This window comes from Macrobrachium nipponense, chromosome 3 (genome assembly GCF_015104395.2).
Source record: "Macrobrachium nipponense isolate FS-2020 chromosome 3, ASM1510439v2, whole genome shotgun sequence".
Classification (NCBI taxonomy): domain Eukaryota; kingdom Metazoa; phylum Arthropoda; class Malacostraca; order Decapoda; family Palaemonidae; genus Macrobrachium; species Macrobrachium nipponense.
This window is the reverse complement of record NC_087202.1, coordinates 31,993,019-32,017,238: the sequence shown is the minus strand read 5'-3', so window position 1 is coordinate 32,017,238 and position 24,220 is coordinate 31,993,019. Positions and strand designations below refer to the sequence as shown.

The window sequence follows — 24,220 nt, the reverse complement described above, 5'->3', positions numbered from 1 at the left end:
ATGAAACTTGCTCCATAAATGCACAAGCACAGTTTACTTCCAATAAAATCATTGAAAAACTAAAAAATATACAGCATACAAAATAAATCTAATTTGTGTGTATAGTCATGCATCTTCCAATCTCGTGTATCACGCAATCATTTAAAAACAAAAGCCAGAAATGTTTGAAGCCCTGAAAAACATCAATAGGTGTAAGGTAATCAGTATAAGACAGTGCACATTTCAAGTAGTTAAAGCTCCAACAAACCGAAGGTATAAGTATTTCCAGGGAGATACTACAGGAGCAGGCCAGAATTTTCATAAGGAAATAAACCCATTGATTTACGGTGATTATTCATAAGCTTGGTTCTATTTTTGATAATACAGTAATATACATGTGAAATGAGCTGACAAGACTTTGTTTACATAGATGTTTATTTAGGGGTGATTTTTGTTGTCCAGCTATGGCCTGGTCCCACGGGAGATGGTTTAGAGAGGTTTGACTGCGTTGTTACTACTATAACAACAACAACAACAAATTTAAAGATAGTGAGACCAACAAGATGAAACTGAAAGACTGCATTAAGGCAGAGGGCAGAAAGAAATGCAGCACTATGAAACAAAAGCAACAAACACAAAAATTATATGTATGTCATCCCTAGGTAAAGAATAATGAGAGACAAATAAAACTAATACTGCTTAACTACTCGTAATACACTAATACAAAAAAAGACAGAAGTGGATCAATATATTTCTACATCCATATTTATGAATTACTGTAAAAATTGCGTCTCACCTAATGACGGGTGGAAAGCACAATACAGTGCTTGCACAGCTAAATTCTCCTTCTGCTGCTGGTCAATGTTGCTGGGTGAACAAATGACAATGAGAGCTTGAGCCACCCCAGCAGGGCTCAGCTCTCCTACTCCACTTCCACCCCCGCCATCTTGATCATCGGTTTTCTGTCAGGGTTTACACCATAATGACAATCTATATTTTGCTTCCTTATCCAACTATACTGGACTTTCATCTTCACAACAAAGAATCACTTTTGTATAGTGCACAGAAGAGACAAATAAAAAAAATGTTTGTGATTCATTAAATACAAGAGCTGCTGGCACTAATCCATTACTCAATTTACTTTTATACTAAACTATATAAAAATTTATGAACAATTTTGTTTACTGGTTGCTACCTCCTCATAACTTGGTAACCAAACTTTTAAGTAATTTACATTTCATAATTAATAATTCTCAAATTACACAAATTTTCTAAATAGACCCACATTAGTAAATCAACTTCATCTAAAGTTAAGAACTTAACCATTATAAATCACCTGGCTACTGACTGAAAAAATACATGAGAGCATATCTATTCGAATAAAGTGAACCCATGTATTCATGGATTTCTCTTTTGAACATATACCCCAATTATTTGCAGAAAATTTATCTATTTGTGATATTTTTCTATAAGAAATATTGACAAATTCCCAATTTTATTGTATCAATTTCATCATAAAAATCCAGGTATAAAATTTTTTAGTGGGCTTTTCTTGAATTTTAATTAACAAAATAGTAGGCAGTTTTATGCATTTTTATAGGGTTTAAACTATTCGCGAATACATGGGAAACACTACATTAGCCTTATAAATTAAGGTTTAGGCATAATTCTTTAAAGACATTTTGAAAAATGACAAATTTTCTGAAACAATTTGTATTTTTCAAAGCTACAAACCTGAGGTATTAACAATAGGATCATTTCTAGCACATAGCTGGATCCGGTTAAAAAGCAGATGAAAGCAAGGAATCTTGTGATATCTGGCAACGCATGCATAGATCGGGTGAAGAGTGGTCAAGGACCACGCATCTACGCACTGCATCAGTCTTTCCCAACTCAGGATGTCTTAACAAACAGATGGGCGGCAAGAGGCGGGCAGTATAATGTTAAGACCTCAGGTTTGTAGCTATGAAAAATACAAATTGTCTTAGAAAATTTGTCATTTGTTCATATGCGAACAAACCTTCGGTCGTAACAATAGGATAGACTCATACTTGGAGGGAGGTACAAGACATCCTAAACCAGCTGGGGGCCTACCCACCAGTCCAGCTTCCAGAAGAAATGACTTCTGGAAAGGGACTGAAGCCCGTTGAGAAGCTAGATAAATTGATATCTAACCACTCATACCCTGAGTGACATACAATGAAATATGGGAGAATCATTGTATAGGAAACCAAAGAGAAACTTTGACTGTCCAATAGCAAACCGATGCATCTTGGTTTGTACTACTCCCAATTCCTCTTTGCCAAGGAGTGGAACATATGCTACTGAATAGACGGTTTGATATTTGTATATTAAGTGACCACACTATCAGTATGACTACCTTACTCACCTGTATCAGACCAGTCCAGCAAATGACGTGTCTATTCCTTAACCCGCCCGAAGGAAGAAGGAAAGGTACAAGTGAAAGGAGACCAGCCAACTCACTCATTCTCTCATCCACACAATCATCTTAGGTAAGATACAAAAGTGCCCTGTTAAGGCAACTATTAGTTACACAACCTGTTGGGCAGCCACCATAGGACCCAGGGAAAATGTGTCCGAAGATCTGTGGGCAACATCCTTAAGATAGAAAGAGGTGAACGTGGACTGGCGTAACCAAGTACCAGCGCTCAGCACTTTATGTACAGCCAAGTTCCTTTTGAAAGCCAGAGAGGGACCAATACCCCTAACATCATGTGCTCTAGCCTGCACAGATGTGGTTGTGGAATCATCAAGAGTCAAGAATGCCTGTCTGATGGCTTTCCGTATCCAAAAAGAGATTGTATTCTTAGACAACTCTTTCTTTGTATGGCCTGTGCTAACAAAAAGTCTGCAGCAGCCTGGTCTAATGTGCCGAGTCCTTTTAAGATAGCAACACAGGGCCCAGAAAGGGCACAACAAAAGCTCTTGAGCATCACCACCTACAAAGTCAGTCACTGATGGAATGGAAAACCTAGTGAACCTGTCATCATGCACAGAGGGATTTTGGGTCTTGGCCAAGAATTCCGGGACAAATTCGAAGGACACCGACCCCCAATCCCTGGTGTGCTTCACATCATAGCTCAGACCAAATATGACAAGGCCAGGAGGAAAACTGTCTTGAGCGTCAAGACATATGGACCCTTAGTGAAGCTCTTGAGAACCAAGGAAACATCCCACATCGGAGGCTTGAGCTCTCTAGGAGAACTTGATTGCTCAAACCCCTTGACTAGCAAGGAAAGTTCTCAGCACGAGATGTTGATACCTTTAAGGCGTAACACTAAACTCAGGGCAGCCCTCTAGCCTCTAATGGCAGAAACGGACAAACGTTTCTCGTATCTGAGGAAGGTTAAAAAGTCTGCTATTCGCTGAATAGAGCTTGCGAGTGGAGAAAAACCCTGTTTACGACACCAATCACAGTAGATCGCCCATTTGCCTTGGTAAACTGCGGAGGTCAACTTTCTGAGACTGCTGGACATATGCCCTGCTGTTCTCTGAGAAAAGCCTCTTGCTTGGAGGAGATACTTGATAGCCTCCAACTGTGAAGAGACAGGGATTCTACCGACTGGTGGAACCTTTCCGCATGCGGCTGACACAGGAGATGTCGCCAATGGGGAATTTCCCTCGGAACCTCTGACAACAATGACAGCAGATCTGGGCACCATTCCGCCTGAGGCCACAGAGGGGCTACTAAAGTCATCCTGAGACCCTGCGAACTAATTAGCCTGTTCAGAACTTGACAGATCAAACAAAACAGAGGGAAGGCATACACCTCCAGGTTGTCCCAGGGATGTTGGAACGCGTCCTCTGCTAACGCTAAAGGATCTGGGACCACTGAACAGAATATCTCCAGCTTCCTGTTGAAGCGAGTCGCAAAAAGTCCAGCATGGGATCCCCCAAAACCTGGAAGACCTTGTCTGCTACCACTTGATTAAGGGACCACTCTGTGCCTAGGATCTGATCCCGACAACTGAGTCTGTCTGTGACCACATTCCGTTTGCCTGGGATATACCTGGCTGAGAGCTATATCGAATTGCTCACCGCCCACTGGTGAACCTCGATGGTCAAGGCGTGAAGTTGACGAGAAATCAGGCCTCCCTGCTTGTTCACATAGGCTACCACCGTGTTGTCCGACATGAGAACGACAGAACGACCTTCTACCTTCTCCCAAAACTCCTTCAGACCAAGGAAGGCTGCCTTCAACTCCAAGACGTTGATATGTTGCTGTTTGTCCTCCAAACTCCAAACGCCTGAAGCGATGAGGCTGCCTAAATGAGCCCTGCAATCTGCGAAGGAGGCGCCTTCAAAAAATTCAAGTTCCAACCACCAACGAAGGTCTTCTCTCACTTCCAGAGACAGAGGAACCCTTAAAAGGGGTGAGTTCTCTGCCGAAGACCAGAATTCTTCCAGTCTCCATTGCAGAGACAGAAGATGAAGACGCCCATGAGGGACTAGCTTCTCCAGGGAAGACAAAACTCCCAGAAGAACCTGCCACTGATGAGCTGACTGATGTGGTTCCGACAGGAAGTCACGCACCACCACTCGCAACTTCTCCCATCTTTGATCTGATGGGAAAACTTCTGCCACTGTCGTATCGATGACCATACCCAGGTAGAGAATCCTTTGACTGGGTACGAGGTTCGACTTTTCCTGGTTGACTACAATGCCCAGTTCCAGACAGAAACGAAGTAGACGATCCCTGTCCCGCAACAGCTTTTCACTGGAAACTGCCAAGACCAACCAATCGTCAAGATACCTCAGCAAACGGATCCCCTGAGCATGGGCCCAACTTCACACGAGAGAGAAGACCCTTGTGAATACTTGAGGGGCTGTTGTCAGCCCCAAGCACAGGACTTTGAACTTGAAGACCTTGTCCCCAAGAGAGAAGTGAAGGAACTTCCTGGACGTCGGATGAACAGGGATTTGGAAGTATGCGTCCCTTAAGTCTATAGACAGCATGAAGTTGCCTTCCCTCACGGCTGTCATCACTGAACGTGGGGTCTCCATCTTGAACCGTGACTTCCTGATGAAGTGATTGAAGTTAGATAAGTCTATCACAGGTCTCCACCCTCCTGACGCCTTGGGCACTAAGATGTGACTGTAAAACCCCGGAGACGGACACACCACTTCCTCTATCGCACCCTTGTCCAGCATCTTCTGCACTTCCTCCCAAAGAGCCAAGAACTTCAGAGAATCTGGAAGATATGCCTCCCTGATCTGCGGCTTGTCCGAGAGAGAAGGAAAGAAGTAGAATGGCAGTAGGTATCCCACCCGAAGGACATCTACCATCCACTTCTCCACCCCATAACTCTTCCACTTGGCCCACTGGCCCACCAGGCACTCCCCACCCGTGGCACAGGAGAGGGAGAGGTGCCTAACCTACTGACGGCCCCCCTTTACCTCTGCCCCTTGGGCACCTTCTTGGCTTAAAGGAACGAGAGCCAAAGGGACGTTGGTCCTCTGACCTAGGCTGAGCCGAACAGGAAGGCCCTGGCGAAATCGAACTCCTCGATGGCCTACCAGGCGACGATATTGTTGACTGCTGCTGGACAGGGGGAGGAGGAAGAGCCAGACGTCTCCGAGGACGAGACCTGACTTAGACATGGCCTGGTGCACCAGTCTGTCTTTGCAGTCAGCCCGGCGCCGGTCTATCGCATCCTCCAGCTCAGTCTGAGGAAACAAAAATTGACTCCAACAGATCCCCATTCCTCAACACCAGTAAGGACTCAGGGTTAACTGATCTTTCCATCCTGGATACAGCTGCATCTCTTCTAATCAGAAGGTTAGCCCATAAATTAACACTGAGGTGAGCCATATATGAAAACGCCTTGCCTCCGGACTGCAACAGACTGGCAAGCATGGATGCACTCACCAACCATTCTGGGGACCTGTCAGAAGCTATCTTGGCAATGACCAAAGACCAGCCATCTGCATCATGGAGGCTGCCATAGATTCCAACGCTGAGGCATCTTGTGGAGACAATGATGGAGCCACCGACCTCACCTGCTCCAAAGGCAATCCCGGCTTCAGGCGAGTGACGTCTGGGTTAAGATGGCGCGACATCAAAAATGCAGAGTTCATAGCATAGTACTTCCCTGTGCCTTGTGAGAGGTGGGGGTAGTAGCTTGGCAGAGCCTTTAGAGCGAAGTGAACCGTCCCAGTCCAAAACAGAGGCATTAACCTTATGCAAGACCGACTGGATGTGCCCTGACAAAGGAAGCTGAACAGATGATTTGGAATCCAGTGTAGCTCCCACCAAAGCTTCCAAGCAAGAAGGAGTGTAGGACAATTGAGCCTGAGTCCTACTTTCCAAATTGTTGAACACACGAATGAGATCGACAACTTCTGAAAAGGAAGACCAAAACTCTTGCGTGTCTTCCTCCTCCTGCTCCGGCAACGGAGACCGATGACGAGACAAATGTGTAGGCTCCTCTAAGGCACCTTCCTCATTAGAATTAACGGAAGGATCAACAGCCAAACAGCGCAAAACACCAACTAGCCTGTCTGGGTTGGGTCCACGCGCCGGCTCCCGGGACGAACCCACTACAACACTAGGAACATCACTACACACTTCTCCAACAGATGACTCATTAACATGTCTGGGAATGGTCACGGGCGTGGGAGTCGTACGAATGTGAGTTGAAGAGGAATCCCGAACACTCGAGATCGAAGGAGAATCCCCCAGAGTTGAACTCTTGGAAGCACCAGTGAGAGGAGCAGGCAAACACTCCTGCTGCACCAACACCGCGGTTACCACCTTCGACCTCTTGACAGGCAACTTGAGATCCTTACAGCGACGAATAGGCACTGGAGAAGTAGGAGCACCTGCATCATGTGCACGGACGGGGGAGGTTGCAACACGCTCGCGATTCGATGCAGAGGATGAAGCAGCCACTGCAGAATGCACAAGGGAAGATAAATCAACACACTCTGAAACACCAACACTCTCGAGAACACGTCCACTTTGTTCCTCCCTCGTAGGCGAAGAAAGAGCAAAGTCCTTAGCCTTCCAACACTTGATACGCTGACGTGGCGTAGAGGGGGAAGAGGGAGAGGAAGACAGCACTGGTTTCTTAAGCAATCTCTTTGCAGGAGGTGGGGACGATGCAACACGTTTCCTTCCAGTCCTCCCAGCCAACAAGGCAGTCATTTTATCATCCAAAACAGCACTGCCTGGCATATAACCTCAGACTGATCTGCAAGAGAAGGCTCCGATGGCATGGAAGGGCGATGTTGCAAACTGGGCGGCAGAAATGACGTCACGGCTGAGAGAGGCAGCAGAGGAGACGACTGGGAGTGACGTCATCGATGGAAGTGACATAAGTGGTGATGACGTCAAGGCTTCCCCTCAGTCTGAAGGGGAAGCAGACACCACTGGTGGAGGAATACACAACGACTGATCCCGTGACATCATCAGTGGGGCTGACGCCACGGTTTCCCTTCAAGTCGAAGAAGTAGCAACAGTCACTGGTGGAGCAATACAAGTTGGCTGACCTCGGCTACCCACAAAGACGAGGTCGGGAGGAGGGGGGAGGGCCTGGCCAGCATGAGGAGGGGGGGTAGCGAGCCTCCATAAAGCGCGCTAGGAACCCCTCCAAGGACTTGGGACCCCCTAGCCTGAGCGTCTTCCAAATCGCCACCATCTTGGACGCCTCCAACTCTGGAATAAATGAGAATGATGAAAAAACCTCCCCCTTCCCAGGAATCAAATTAACTCCTGAAGAAGGGGCGACATTGCAAAAATCAGCCTGGGTGCCTCCTGATCCAGTGACAAATCAATGGAAGAAAAGGAAGGCGACACAGGCACAACACTACTATGGGGGGTGAATACTGCAGGAGAAGAAGCATCAGGAAGAAACAAAAAACCTTCCCATGAAGGAAGAGTCAAAAAACTCCGATACTCTCTCTTGCTATAAAACAACTTCCTCTGCTCTTTAGGCCATGCCTGGCATTCCGTGCGAGGATTTGTTATTACAAAAATTAGAACGGCACCTGCTACACATGATGTGGGGTTCAGTCACCGTCGAAGCCAAAAAATGAGAACACGGAAAACCTGGAATTCTGGGGCACACACGTTGACGAGGCCGAGAAGGAGCAGAAGAAGCCATAATATCAGCCACACACACACACACACTAAACACAAACGAAATGGGCAATGAACCGGGTCAAGGCCTAGAGAGGTCAACCACGACTCTCGCCCAGGTGGTTAAAGAAAAGACTGATACAGTGGCGTAGGTGCGTGGTCCTTGACCACTCTTCACCCAGTCTATGCATGCGTTGCCAGATATCACGAGATTCCTTCCTTTCATCTGCTTTTTAACCGGATCCAGCTGGGCGCCAGAAATTATCTTACTGTTAAGACCTCAGGTTTGTTCGCGTATGAACAATAAGGTAATTATAACAAACTCTTGATAAAAAAAAATCTCCCTTAAAAAATAACCTTTAATTTTATGCTGAAACATGATTTATTCTCAATTCCTCCTTCTTCAAGTGAAATAATACATAAATTTAGCTAGATGGCTATAATTTATCTGCTTTACAAATGAAACATGTCATCACCTTCACTGTATAAGAGCAGCTATTGATATCTCACACATATGAATATGGATATTTCTTCAATAAATTTGCCCTGACACATCTGGAAAATACTACTCCCTTTATAAGGCCTAAAAATAAAAAAAATATATCTTCATATAAATGATCATATCACTTATTAAGCAACAATTTGGTGGCAACAGTTTGATTACAGATTTATTCATACGAAGAAAAAAAATTTAATACAACAAAAACATCTAAAAAATACTTCTGCACAATCACACTTACTTCTGCTCAATGTATTACACTAGACTAATAGATCACATTTTGATATTAAGTGCAGGCTCTTTATGGGGTATGTTAAAAGTTGAGGGGGCAAGGGGAAAAAGATATCTAAGAAACAAAAGTCCCTGCATGGTAAGATAAGCAAGTAGTATAAGTTGAGCTTGTTTCAGCATCTGTTAAGTCTAGTGGGCATATTGGATTATCCCATCAAGCATAAAATTTTCGGGGAAGGACTTGGACATATCCCAATATTTAACAAAATCCTTCTCCCAATAATTACAAGAAATGCAAAAAGCTGGATTACCAATGCAACATAATGCCTTTTGATATTTAAATATACAACGGCAACTACCAAACATGAATTGCTACTCACTTGAACTTTGCATAACTGCATCATATTTGCCAAGGATATCAGCATCTCAGATGCTAGTTTTGCTCCACCTAACGAAGACACAAGTTTCTTAGCTGATGCCTGAGCTGCTATTCTAACTTTGGAATGTGGACATACAAGACACCAAACCAGTGCCTGTTGTACACTGGCAGCTTCATTACCTAATCGTCCTGCATGCTGTGATAAGAGTAGCTCAGACCAAGTTACTAACTGCAATAAACCTGAAACACAACAATTTCATATTGAAACCAATTTTTCATAAATCTGTTTAATATATCTAGTATTTATGAAATTTATGAAACAAATTTGAACCAAACTTTGATCTGACTTAACAATTAATCATTTTTTACCAGTTACACAAATTTGCTGCTATAAACTAGAAACTATTCTTCACCAGTCACCACTATTACTCATTATGTATACAATAACTTTCTACTTTAGTAGTATATAAAATCATCCTAATCAAAGGTGCTCATACTTGAGCATCATACTGACACTGATTTCTTGGCTGAGAAAAAAATCTATAATTTCTTGGGCAAAGAATGATTGGAAAGTTAATTAAGAATCAATGCAAGCTATGATCTAGCACAGTGGTTCCTAGCCTTTTCTTTGGCCATGCCCCACCTAATCACCTCTAAAATCCTGATACTCCCTTGGTGATATATAATTCTTATATATTCATGTGGAGGAAGCCTAAAAGGCCATTAACTTGGTTACACCCCACCCCTGCACTGGGAACCACTGATCTATAGTAAAATAATAATAATAAAAAAATATGGCACTGCAAACGTCAACCAAGTTATCATTTTATCATATTTTACCAATTTACTTAACCCTCTTACGCCGGAGCGGTAAAAAAAAAAATTTGTCTCCCGTGTGCCGGAGGGGTTTCGGAGTGAGCGCGGAAGCGGAAAAATTTTTTTCTTCCAAAAAATCACAGCGCGCTTAGTTTTCAACATTAAGAGTTCATTTTTGGCTCCTTTTTTTGTCATTGCCTGAAGTTTAGTATGCAACCATCAGAAATGAAAAAAATTATCATTATCATATATAAATAATGCGATATATGATAGCGCAAAAACGAAATTTCATATATAATTGTATTTAAATCGCGCTGTGCGCAAAACGGTTAAAGGTAACAAGTTACTTTTTTTTCGTTGTAATGTACACTAAATTGCAATCATTTTGGTATATAACACATTGTAAAATGATCAAAGCAACACAGAGAAAATATTATCACAAAATAATGCATGAATTCGTAACGCGCGGACGTAAACAAATATTTTTTTCAAAAATTCACCATAATTCTAAATATTGTCCTAGAGACTTCCAATTACTTTCAAAATGAAGACAAATGATTGAATATTACTATACTGTAAGAGTATTAGCTTACAATTGCAGTTTTCGACCATATCTGACGAGTTAAAGTTGACCGAATGTCGAATTTTTTTATATATATATTTTTTATATGTAATTATTTCAGCAATAAGAAAAGCTACAACCTTCAAATATTTTTCGTTTTATTCTACATGAAATTGCGCACATTTTCATATATAAAACTCTATGAAATGCCTAATATGAAACGGAGCAAATATTCTGAGAATGGTACGTACGTATTTCGGAGATTTGTGGCAAAGAATCCGCGCGTGGAGGGAAGGAAAGATTTTTTTTAAAATTCACCATAAATCTAAATATTTTGCTAGAGACTTCGAATTTGTTTCAAGATGAAGATAAATGACTGAATATTTACTTAGAACTTTGTAAAGTTTTAGTTTTTTTTGCTTACAATTTTGCGTTTTTCGACGCATTTTCGGGTAGAGTTTCAAGTTGACCGAAGACCGTGGTTTTTTTGTGAGATTTATATCGTGAATTTATTTTAGCAAAAATTATTTCAAAAATGAGAAAAGCTACAACCTTCAATTATTTTTTGTTGTATTCTACATGGAATTGCGCACATCGCGGACGTAAAGAAAATGTTATTTTTTTCATAAATTCACCATAAATCAAAATATTGTGCTAGAGACTTCCAATTTGTTGCAAAATTAAGGTAAATGCTTGAATATTACTAAAATATAAGCGTTTTAGCTTACAATTGCGTTTTTCGACCATTTCGGTAGAGTCAAAGTTGACCGAAAGTTGAAATTTTGGCAATTATCGTTATTTATATGAAAATATCTCAAAACTGATAAAAGCTACAACCATGGGTTGTTTTTAGTTGTATTGTGCATGAAATTGCGCACATTTCCATATATAAAACTTTATATAACGGCTAATTTTAAAATGGTGAAAACATTACCACAATCGCATGTATGATTTTTATCAGAAGAGTTACCGCGCGGACGTAAGGAAAAAGTTTTTTCATAAATTCACCATAAATCGAAATATTGTGCTAGAGACTTCCAATTAGTTGCAAAATTAAGGTAAATGATTGAATATTACTAGAATATAAGCGTTTTAGCTTACAATTGCGTTTTTCGACCATTTCGGTAGTCAAAGTTAACCGAAAGTTGAAATTTTGGCAATTATCGTTATTTATATGAAAATATCTCAAAACTGATAAAAGCTACAACCATGGGTTGTTTTTAGTTGTATTGTGCATGAAATTGCGCACATTTCCATATATAAAACGTTATATAACGGCTAATTTTAAAATGGTGAAAACATTACCACAATCGCATGTATGATTTTTTTCGGAAGAGTTACCGCGCGGACGTAAGGAAAAAGTTTTTTCATAAATTCACCATAAATCGAAATATTGTGCTAAAGACTTCCAATTAGTTGCAAAATTAAGGTAAATGATTGAATATTACTAGAATATAAGCGTTTTAGCTTACAATTGCGTTTTTCGACCATTTCGGTAGAGTCAAAGTTGACCGAAGGTTTAAATTTTGGCAATTATCGTTATTTATATGAAAATATCTCAAAACTGATAAAAGCTACAATCATGAGTATTTTATTGTTGCATTCTACATAAAAATGCGCACATTTTCATATATAATGCTTCATATGTAATGGCTAATTTACAATGGTACAAAAATTATGTAAAAGTGACGAAATAATTTCCGAGATGTGTCACAGATACTTTTTAGTGCGGCAAGAAAAAATTCGTGCTTGCGCGCCTGCGTATCGATTGTAAACAAAACAACACCTTGATCCGTGAACTCCCAGCATCCCCCAAGGCGCGTGATTCAAGAGTTTTCGGCTGGTAGGCCCAAAAGTATTTTTCCGCGAATTTTTAAAAAAACTTTTGTATGTAGACGTAAAATACGTCCAGTCGGCACCCGAGACAAAAAATGTCGACGTAAAATACGTCCAGTCGGCGTTTAAGGGTTAATTTACACACAAGTACAATGCAAGGGAAGTACTTATACAAAAATCATCAGCAGTTAATCACAAAGCTAAAATTTTAAAAATCCCTTACCATCTTCTGATGATTGTGTGAAAAACCTGTCTCCAGTGAAATGTCCTTTCTGAAGGTCAAGAGCTGTGTTCCACACTGGAGCAACTTTTTCTTCAAGAGAAACATCTGCTGAACCAAGTTTTAAAAGCAACACAGAGGATGTCAAAGCTTCCATCAACATTGGAATCTGAAAAAATAAAAACATATTATTAATACATTAGCAAATTCTACACCAAGCTGAGCTTACCAAACTTCATCCTAAGTAATAATGTAGCTTACTTCCAATCACTTTTGTTATACAAGTACACCAGTAATTTCAGAATTAATGGAATTCAGTACATTTCTCAAAGAGCATTATTCTATGCACAAAATTAGGATAAACCACAATTTACGGTAAACCAATTAATCCTAAATATTCTAATTCCAGTATACTTCAAGCTAATTTTCAATAAATGTTACTTCTTGGTATAATTAACATTTAATGGAAGTAACAAACTGACCGAGTACATTAGCACGAAAAAGAACTAGAGGAAAAATTTTACTTCTCAAGAGTAAATTGATGATGACTAAGTTACACTACATGAGCAACACTCACATCTTTACTTTCACATTTTTTATTTATATAACAGCCACCTGAATAAGTACAGTTTTGAAATAATAAAACAATATTTAAGACTAACATAAATTTTCAGTTATTACAAACCAACAAAAAACTGTTGCATATTCCAATTTTTGTAAGTCAGCAGGTTAATGAAAAAGAGTACAGTAGTACCTCGAGATATGAAAGGCTCAAATTACGAAAAATCCAAGTTACGAAAGCAAAGACGAAAAATTTTACTGCTCTACATACGAAAAGTTTTCAAGATACGAAAGGTTTCTGAAAGTCCGAGATTCGCCCCATAACAATTTTGAAACTCGCGCCGCACGCCGCCATCTTAGTTATTGTAGACTCGCCACCATCCTCCTGCTCTCCCATTGGTTCCTGATGCTAGCCAAGCCATGAGATCCTTCTCTCTGATTGGACAGCATCCCTCCCATCATGCATCTTCTATACATATGTACTACGTGTTGGCGTGCTTTAGCTCGGCCACTTTGCACCCGAAACTTTACTGTACGCATTCGGCATTCATTCGCTCCAACGATTTCGTTTAATAACGTAAATTCGTTAGTGATTTCGTTGCAGTACATATTATCATGTTGTGCGAAGACTGTATTATTACGTATTTGTGTAACTTTACGTAAATTAACGTAGTCATGGGTCCCAAGAAAGTTGAAATTCACGGAAAGAAGCGCATGCTGTCTCTGGAGACAAAGATGGAGATCATAAAGAAGTACGAAGCTGGTATGCGATTGAGTGTGATCGCAAAGGAATACGGCCGTAATCCGTCGACAATAGGCACCATCCTTAAACAGAAGGATGCCATCAAAGCAACTACACCATCGAAGGGCATCACTATTTTGTCCAGCAAGAGGAGCCATGTGCACGACGAGATGGAACGGCTGCTCCTCGTCTGGATAATAGACAAAGAAATCGCTGGCGATACAGTAACGGAGACGGCAATCGCTCACAAGGCCAGTGCTATTTTCGGTGATTTGACTGCGCAGGCGGAAGACGACGGAGGGGAAGGGACTTCAACGCAAACCCCAGAGTTCAAGGCTTCGCATGGCTGGTTCGAGAAATTCCGTAAACGGACTGGCATCCATTCAGTGGTGCGTCATGGGGAGGCTGCCAGCTCGGACACAAAGGCGGCCGAAGCATTTAAGAAGACTTTCGACGAGATGATGACCAAGGAAGGCTACAGTTCTCAGCAGGTTTTCAACTGTGATGAGACTGGCCTTTTTTGGAAAAAAATGCCTCGTCAGACGTACATCACGGAGGAGAAGAAGCTACCCGGGCATAAGCCTATGAAAGACAGGCTTACGCTCGCACTTTGTTCGAACGCCAGTGGGGATTGCAAGGTGAAGCCCCTACTGGTGTATCACTCCGAGATTCCTCGAGCCTTCAAGGCCCACAAAGTGTTGAAGGAGAAGCTTCCAGTGATGTGGAGGGCTAATGCAAAAGCCTGGGTAACGAGGCTTTTGTTCACCGAGTGGGTAAATCTCTGTTTCGGCCCGACTGTGAAGAGTTTTTTGCAAGAGAAGCGCCTCCCCCTGAAATGTCTGCTGGTGTTGGACAATGCCCCTCCCCACCCTCCTGGCCTCGAGGAAGATATCCTAGTGGAGTATTCCTTCGTTAAGATTCTTTTTCTTCCGCCCAACACCACCCCTCTCCTCCAGCCCATGGACCAGCAAGTGATAGCGAACTTTAAGAAGCTGTACACGAAACATCTTTTCAAAAGATGTTTCGACATCGATACAACAAACCTCACCTTGCGTGAATTTTGGAAGGAGCATTTTGACATCGTCATATGCATCCGACTCATCGACCAAGCTTGGCAGGAGGTTTCGAGGCGAACCTTGAATTCCTCGTGGAGGAAACTCTGGCCTGATGCCGTATCCGACCGAGACTTCGGGGGATTCGACGTGGGCGAAGCTGGTGCTGCTGAGTCCGAAACAGTTGACGATCCCGAAACTGTTTCGCAACCAGATCTTGACGAGATCGTTGCACTCGGCAAGTCCATGGGGCTGGTCATCGACGAGGACGACATCAACGACCTTCTCGAGGAGCACCAAGAGGAGCTTACGACAGATGACCTGAAGGAGTTGGAGGCCATGCAACATAACGTCGTTCAAGAGGAGTTCTCCAGCAGCGGCGATGAAGAGGAGGAGCCTATGACAACGGCAGAAATTAAGGAGGTCTTAGCCGCTTTTCATAAAGTGCAATCGTTCATAGAAAAAAAAAAAAAAAAAAAACTCCCCGAAAAGGCTCACACAGGTCGTATGCTTGAGCAGTTCGATGACGTTTGCCCGAGTCGTTTCAGGAACATTGTCAAAAGCAGGCAGAAGCAATCTTCCTTGGATAGTTATTTTTTAAAGAGGCCTTCAGCATTAGCAGGAGTAAGCAAAAAAGAAGAACCAGGTGATAAAAAACAAAAAGTTAAAAGCAAAAAGGAAGAACCAAGTGATGAAAAACAGAACTTTGAAAGTGGTGATGAAGTTGAAATTCTGTTTAAAAAAAAAAAAAAAAAAAAACCTACGTAAAAGTAAAAAAAAAAGTCAAAATAAAAAAAATTTAAAAATTTACGTATTTTTAGATTTTTGTAAGTTAAGTGTTACAGTTTTGTTAATGTTTTTCGTAAATTTTATTTTTATAGTTTTCCTTAAATTTTTTATATGTTTTCGTAAAGTTAAGTGTACGTACGTACGTACATTATCTGCCGTTTGTCCTCCTCCTCCTCCTCTGCCGCCACTTTCGGAGATAGCCTCACTCGAAAGGTAAGCTTCGACATTTTACATTACAGTAATAATATTTCTTGTACACTAATTATACACTTTATTTACAGGTTTGGATTTTTATTCTTAATTTAGGTATTGAATGGTCCAAATTGTTGTAGTATTTAATTATTTATAGGTCAATTTAGCTTTATTATGAAATTTAATGGGGTGTTTTTGGAGGGCTTGGAACGGATTAGCCATTTTACATGTAAAATGTGTTCCAAGATACGAAAAACTCATTATACGAAGGCCGCCTCGGAACGGATTAATTTCGTATCTCGAGGTACTACTGAATGATCCATGTGTATGTAGTTATGAGACAAGATTTCCTTAGTTACTTTCACAATGATATTGTTATGATACAATAAAGTTTGTTCATACTTACCTGGCAGATATATATATAGCTGTATTTTCTGAAATCCGACAGAATTTTAAAAACTTCCGACACACGCAGTGGTCGGCAGGGGTGGTTAGTACCCATTCCCGCCGCCGCTGGGAGGCGGGTATCAGGAACCATTCCCATTTTCTATTCATAATTTTTATTTCCACTGTCCCCTGAGGGGAGGTGGGTGGGTACTTGATTATATATATCTGCCAGGTAAGTATGAACAAACTTTATTGTATCATAACAATATCATTTTGTTCATGAAACTTACCTGTCAGATATATATATAGCTGAATCCCACCGTTGGAGGTGGGAAGGGATAGAATAGAATGATTTTGGGAAACAAATGCATGCAGATGATTTACATCTTGGTTCCACCTGTTAGCATAGCTGGCTTCGTGGTTACTGCCACGTAAGTCTGCTTGTGCTACTAGAGTTGCCAGCGAGGTAGAGACCTATATAGCTGGTGCACTCCAGATGATCTGTCAACAAGGGCGGAGACCACGACGTGACTAGACCATATTGACCATACCATGAGGGCTAAGAAGTAAAATAAATATATATATAAATATATATATCACCACCTGACCAACCTAGCCAAAGTTAAGGTGTGTTAACTAAGGCTTAAGAGTTAAGAAGTCGCCGTTGTCGGCGACTCAACAACTAAATTAAGAGCTCTTCCTAACCATTTTCTACAGGATAGGATGAGTGGTACTTCTTGCCCCCAAGATTGTGTCTGCAGACACGTATGGCCCTAGCGAGCAGCAGATCTCATATGCCATCTTCACATCTTGCAGGGAGTGTGAAGTGAACACAGAGTTGCTTCCCTAAAACATGGTACTCAGGATGTTGCTGAGTGCCATGCTCTGTTGAAATGCTTCCGAGGCCGCGCCCTCACCTCGTGAGCATTCAGATAAAAAGATTTCAAATCTTTGTGCAAACACAATGAAGGAGCATTTTTGAAAGAACTCCTTAACACTGAAGCTAGGGTGTTCTTCGACATGGGCAAGTCTGGTCTTTTTCGGAACACTGCAGATTGCCCGAATGACTTCGACTTTCTTGAGTTTTATGTAGATAAAACTTGAGAGACCCGACAGGGCACAGGACTCTCTCTGGCTCCTGCCCACTAACTTGTGCCATCCTTGCTTCCAAGCTCCTGGCCCAAGGACAAAACGGATTTCCATTCTTAGGCCACAACGGATGGCTTAGAGAGCACACCGCCTTGTGTTCTCTAAAGCCAAAACTTGTGACGATGGCTTAAAATCTCACTAACCCTCATTGTCGTATCTAGGGTGGTTAGAAGAAGGCCTTCCTGATCACATGCAAGAAGTTAACAGGTAGGAGAGGTTCGAATGCTTTGACATCAAGAACTTCAGACTACGTCTAAGTTCCATATTGAAAGCTTCGATCTGGACATGCACAGTCAGTCCGTCTGTACTAAAGTCAGGTGACCGACCAGTTGACCAGTCAAGACGAATCAAGGACAGCAAGGCTGTACCCTGAAGACCATAAGGCACTATTCTTCGCTGAAGGATGAGTGTCTGGACTGCCTGGGCGATTCAATCTAAGCAAACCTGGGGGGGTGTATCAACGCAACCCAACGTCGTCAGCGAATCAACTCCTGACTCGAGCTTCTGGTGCCAGGAGAAAGGAGCGAGGAGCAAAAAGGCGATTCAGTCCCGAAGGAAGAATGCCTGACAGTCCAACCTGGTCTCACGTTACACGATCATCGGGGGTGTATAAACGCAACCGACTTCGTCAACAAGAAACTCAGGGCTACTATATGTCGCCTGATCTCGCACGAGTGTCTGACTCCGAGAAAACAGAAGAGACAAAAAGTAGATGGTGAGCGAGTTTCGAGATTCCACAAACTCAAAGATCGTGAAGGGCTTTGTTGTTTGACAGAAGCAAATCTCTGAGCCCAAAGGCCGTCAACAACACATTTGCGTATTCTTTAATAGTTGTGACTGCCAGCTTATCCCATTCTTCAGACGGAAAGGGAAGACGGTAATCTTATTCCTGTCAACATCTCGATAGTCTGAACGTAGTCAGACTCAGAGCGGAGAGGTTATAGGTACCTTTCGAGTTAGAGTAGACCGACTCTTTCGGAAAAGGTCCTTGAAAAGTGAACTAGGAAGGACGTGACCTCTGTGAATCCAGGATCCTGAAGGCCAACATGGGGCGATCAGCGTCATTGTCGCTCCCTGTGACGTCATAAATCCTCTTATTACATTTCCTAAGCGATTGAAAAAGGGGAAAAGAGACTAAACATCCATCCCCGTTCAATATCATAGGATGGCGTTTAATGGTACCGATCCCGGATCGAGAATAAGGGAGCAGAGAAGAAGAAGCCTCTTTGTCCTCAACATATCGAAGAGAAGAATGAAAGGGCGTCCCTAAAGTCTCCACAACTCTCAACATACTTCTAAAGAAAGATTCCACTCGGAAGTCAGTAGTTGCTGCCGTCGATCGAGACGATTCGTACGGACTTTTGCAATCCTGTAACGAACCTCTAGAGGATCGTTACATTCTACGCCTGTTGTTATAATAGGCTCTTTCTCGTAAACTCGAACAGGGACCGAGAGAAGATACTTCTTAAGATATGAGAGAGCTGTGGAACATCAGAGTTGATCTGGACCACTGGTTCCAAAAAACTCGTTTCGAGGACTGGAGGGACGACCGAATTGCTTCTACTTCTTTCAGATTAAGATCCAGGACATCTGAAACCCTATCCAGATGTCCGGCACCTTCTTTCTATCACCTCAGGTGATACACGCACTGAGAGATGTTCAGAATCATTCCTAGATCTTGAATAATATTTCAGTTTCCCGGTAGGAAAAAACTGTGGTCGTCTGAATTGCAGTCTATTCAGGGGAACAAACTTCTTCAGGAAGGAAATGGTCCCCAGCAAGCTCATCCATTCCCTCCCCGAGTATGCTTACTTCCCTAATAAGGCTGCACTTTGCCTAAGAAGAAGAGCATATAAAAGTGCAATGTTGCGGTAGACTTGTAGTTCTATACCTTGCGGTAACGAGCACCGAAAGGATTAAGAGATATCTCTGTTGAACATAGTAAGGCAAAACAAATGCAATGTTTATTCATTCACGTAAGAAATCCCCTCAATCTTAGGCTAAAGTCCGTGATTGTAGGACAGAGATACAGTTAGTCAGTCAATCCCGCAGGAGAGACGTAACCGCCAGCACAGAGATACGGTTAGTCAGTCAATCCCGCAGGAGAGAGAGACGTAACCCACCGCGCATGACAGCGCACAAGCTGGTACTGGCTCGGTTGGACTGGAGGAGAGACACAGCAGCAGATTACGAACGTCGTCTCTTAACTTTATGTCTGGGTTGCCCAGCTACCCTAACCTACGAAGAAATAGGTCCGTTATATTTTGAGCAGAAAGAGACTCTCAAGCTGGTATATTTAAGCAAAACAGAAAACGCTAAATATATAGATGCGTTTGTGTCGTCAGAACACTACCATACAACGGTAAAAGATAAATCGGAAACTCCTGGAAGGCTGCAGGGAGTAACGATTAAATGTCCTTAAAATAATAGACAATAGACCTCTCGGTTGCCATCCGAAGAGGTAACTACAGCAAGCGTATATGACTTGAACCAACCAGTAGTAAAATAATGCAAGGCAAAATATGATATTTTTATTTTAAGATAAATTTTTAAATATACCTACCTGGCAGCTATATACATAGCTATATTCTCTGACGTCACAGAATATAGCTATGTATACAACTGCCAGGCCAGTTACATATTTAAAAATTATATTATATTACAATAAAGTTTGTTCATACTTACCTGGCAGACATATATATAGCTGAATTCGGAAATACAGCTACATACATATCTGACAGGCAAGTTTCATGAACAAAACTTAGAGAATCGAAGCAGACAGCTCAAGCTTCTTATGTTACTGGACATAAGCGGTCATTGACGTAGTCTACAAGTCTATTTCTTGTACGAGTCTGCGAATGATGAATGAGAGCTCTTCCGAATCTTGTCAATAAGAGCTTATCCGCTTACGCAATATAAAGTTAATGAGATGTTTGTCAATGAGAACTAACCCATTTACGGGACAAAGAGATATTTTGTCAATGAGGGGATACCCACTTACTTGACAAAACGATAGTATATTGTCAAATGGGGGAAAATCACTGAATTGACAAAACGTAAACAAGGAAGTCGAGCATTTTATTTTTCCGATTCCCGTATCAATCGAGGAAGGGGGCAAGAATCCTGATAAGAGACTGGGCTTTCAGCAGGTAGGACCCCGATGTTCAACTTCGGCAGCGTAGTCCCGAACTTAGGAACTAACAAAATCTATCATCTGAAAAGCCCTTTCAGATGGACTAAAAAGCTTGCAACTTAAATTTATTGGCAGTATGGCAAAGGAAGTCCTGTCTTGCGCTTTCCTGAAGAGCGTCCTCTTGATGAGTGCTTTTGCAAGAATCCTACCGAAAGTAGTCGAGCGTCATGACGTGTAGGACGTCGAGCTTTTACATAACCCGTAACTGCCTTATCACAAAGTCTTGACTGCGGTAGAGCAAACGAGATCTTCCCTTGAGCTTTCCTTAACTCCATCCACCTATGCAAAAAGCAATATTAATTGACAGAGACCTCTTGAATTCACGAAACCCGATGTCTTGCTGGGTTTCGAAGAAGAAGTTGTCTGTTCACTTTAAGCTTCCTCCGAAGCACTGCCTACTTCACATTCTTTGCAGGTGAGGTAGAAGGTATCACCGAAGGTAGAGGTAAAAATTCTTTAGGCCCACCAGCGCGCGCTCGGCGTCCACTGGCGCGCGCTCGGCGTCCACTGGCGCGCGCTTGGCGTGCACCCGCGCGCGCCTGGCGTCCATCCGAGCATCCCGTCCAAGTCGAGAGGGAACGCCTTCTTATTCTCACAGAAATAAAGCTCGGACATCCGCTCTCAAAAGCGTCCTATGACTTCTTTTACGTATTTGTCGGTGGAAAGACGGAAACGTGTTCAGGCGACATTCGCCTTCTTACTTCTCACTGAAACGCATAACGAGAGAGAGAGAGAGAGGACGTGAAGCGTCCTCTTCTATAAAGCTTCTATTTAGAGGGCGCAAGTCCTTCCGAAAGCTCCAACCCCTGCACGGGGAGGACGCTTCGGAGGACGCTTTGGCAGTCTGGGGAGTTTCATCAGATACTGCCGAAGGCACGCCAGATCGGTGGGGGTTCCTTGTAACCCTCCTTCGGCTTTCGACATGCTCTCTCCCCGGGTCCTGGGAGTCAAGCAGAGGTCCCGGCCTAGAGGCGAAACGAGGCCGATCTGGCGCACCCTCCACTACAAAAGGGGTATCACTGCACTTCTGCACTTCACTTTTGCTCTCTAAAGCAAGCACTTTCGATTCTAAGTTACGAATCGAAAGAGTATCAGAGAAAGGGCAATTCCTCTACAGACACTGTTTTAGTGCCCGAAGGCACCTACAGGGTTAGGAGTAACAATTACAAAGTAGCACTCTTCACATCATGAAGGAGAGCGAGGCACCTCTCGCAGACATATTCATAGCCCGTAGGCCATACTACAGGGTTAGGCAAAATAAAGTCTACAGGAAGGTTAGCAGGTTCACTACCCTGACTTTTGTTACTGATTAATTGCGTACATACGAATCAAACGTCTTCCTTACGGAATTAGACATGTTTACTGATTAATTGCGTACATACGAATCATACGTCTTCCTTACGGAATAGACAAAGTCTCACACTCCTTACATGACAAATCTCAACAAAGAAGCAAGACCCATACCCCTCGTGCATACCAAGTGCGGATCTACCGAAGCTTTCGGTAGCCACACCCTATCTTTGCAGACAACCCCCTCTGAAACTAGCCTAACTAGATTCAGATATCTTATGCAAAAATGAATCAAATTCAAATCAATTTAAGATAGCGTATGCCTAGCCACAAATCCAAGTAAATAAATCAAAAGACAATTAGGATACTTAGCGGCAATGAAGTTTCCAAAATCCTAAGACGGAGGTACTGAAAACAGGTGTTTTCAGCACCGGCGACAGAAAAATTATGAATAGAAAATGGGAATGGTTCCTGATACCCGCCTCCCAGCGGCGGGAATGGGTACTAACCACCTGGCCGACCACTGCGTGTGTCGGAAGTTTTTAAAATTCTGTCGGATTTCAGAAAATACAGCTATATATATATCTGACAGGTAAGTTTCAAGAACAAACAATAAATTTACTTTTTCAGAGGTACTGGGCATGTGATAAATGAAAATACAAAAAATTACGCTCTTTACATTAATCTGACAATTTTGTAGTCATATTGACACAATGTACATGTTTCATGTTTAATATATACCTCATATCACTTAAGATTCATAAGAACTGATTTTGGATACTACCTTATCATGATGGGAGACATAAGACAAAGTACAGTAGACCTCAACGATAATCCGTTCCAGAAGAGGCATCTAAATTAGATTTTTTCTAGATCTGAATAACTTAAAATGGATTAATCTGTTCATGACCACCCATTATTACTCTAAACCTTGCTTACTATATAGAACAGTACACATAGATTACAATTAAACTAGTTCTGAGACAAATAAATATAATATTAGACGTATATTTATTATTTTTAAATTAGAATATGTACTGTATAAAAAATGCAGTGGGATCCTGTATTTACGTTCTCTGGATTCGCAGACTCACTGATTCGCGGATTTCTCTCTGGACCATATCTACCCATTATTTGTGGGAAATTCACCTATTTGCAGTGTTTTCCAACAATATAATCACTAATTAGTTTATTTTAATGTTATTTTCATGACTAAATATATTTTTATGATACAAAACTTAAATTACTAATTTTCAAATATTAATATTGATTAATACTGTATTAGTAAGTTTAATAACATTAAATATCATTAAATATCTCTCTCTATCTCTCTCTCTCTCTCACAGATATGTGTCTCTTTTGTAAGATTAGATATATGGTTTACTAATTTTCAAATATTAATATTAATGTGAAAAGCAATAATATTAATTCATTAAAGAAAATACTATAGTGTGTTTATAAGATTTTAGTTTATAAATTAAAAAATGATGTAAGAATGAAGGAAATCCCAGTCTTTTGCATCTTTCTTTACAACTCCAGGTAGCCAAGCTGAGGCGGCTGTGGTCGAAAGCTGTCATACATAAAGTAATGTGACAGGAGGGGAAGGAGTTGCCTACTAAGGTTGTGTTGTGTTGGCTACTAAAGTTCATGTAATTCTCTCTCTCTCTCTCTCTCTCTCTCTCTCTCTCTCTCTCTCTCTCTCTCTCTCTCTCTCTGCTGCAAGTGTTAGAAGTACGTATGTTCATATATATCTTTAAGGGTACCTACTAATGTTTAAGTTGACTTTGAAATTATATTAATATAATCTCAAAGATTAATACAATTTGAAAATAATTTAAGGTAAATAAATTTCATGTAGGATGTTACATAAGGTATACATTTGGTCTCTCTCTCTCTCTCTCTCTCTCTCTCTCTCTCTCTCTCTCTCTCTTCGCTCTCTCCTCGTCTCTCTCTCCTCTCTCTCTGCAAAAGAATTGATAAATAGACAAATAGATACTTGTTCAGCCCTCTCTTTCTCTCTTCTCTGGAAAAGATATATGTATTTGTAGGAGGGGAAGAGGTGTTCCTATAGAAGTTCATTTAAATCTTTTGATATCATAAGGAGTTATTCTCTCTATCTCTCTCTCTTATTGACTGTGTATATATTTCTAATGGTAAAATGTTTCAGATGACTTTGAAAAGATATTAATAATACCAACTCAATGGTATATTTGATGTAGGATGATACTTAAAGTATACATTT

General features: G+C 41.6%; 1 protein-coding gene across 1 annotated transcript in view; it reads right to left on the bottom strand.

Moving 5' to 3' along the window:
* The window catches only part of LOC135221689 (stalled ribosome sensor GCN1-like), a 339,764-nt gene that overhangs the window by 176,664 nt on the left and 138,880 nt on the right, over positions 1-24,220 (bottom strand). Inside the window, exons 10-12 of the mRNA XM_064259421.1 lie at positions 12,627-12,792; positions 9,191-9,429; positions 776-941 (exon numbers count right to left, since the gene is read on the bottom strand). Coding sequence (XP_064115491.1) covers positions 776-941; positions 9,191-9,429; positions 12,627-12,792 — 571 coding nt within the window. The remainder of the gene's footprint in view (positions 1-775; positions 942-9,190; positions 9,430-12,626; positions 12,793-24,220) is intronic.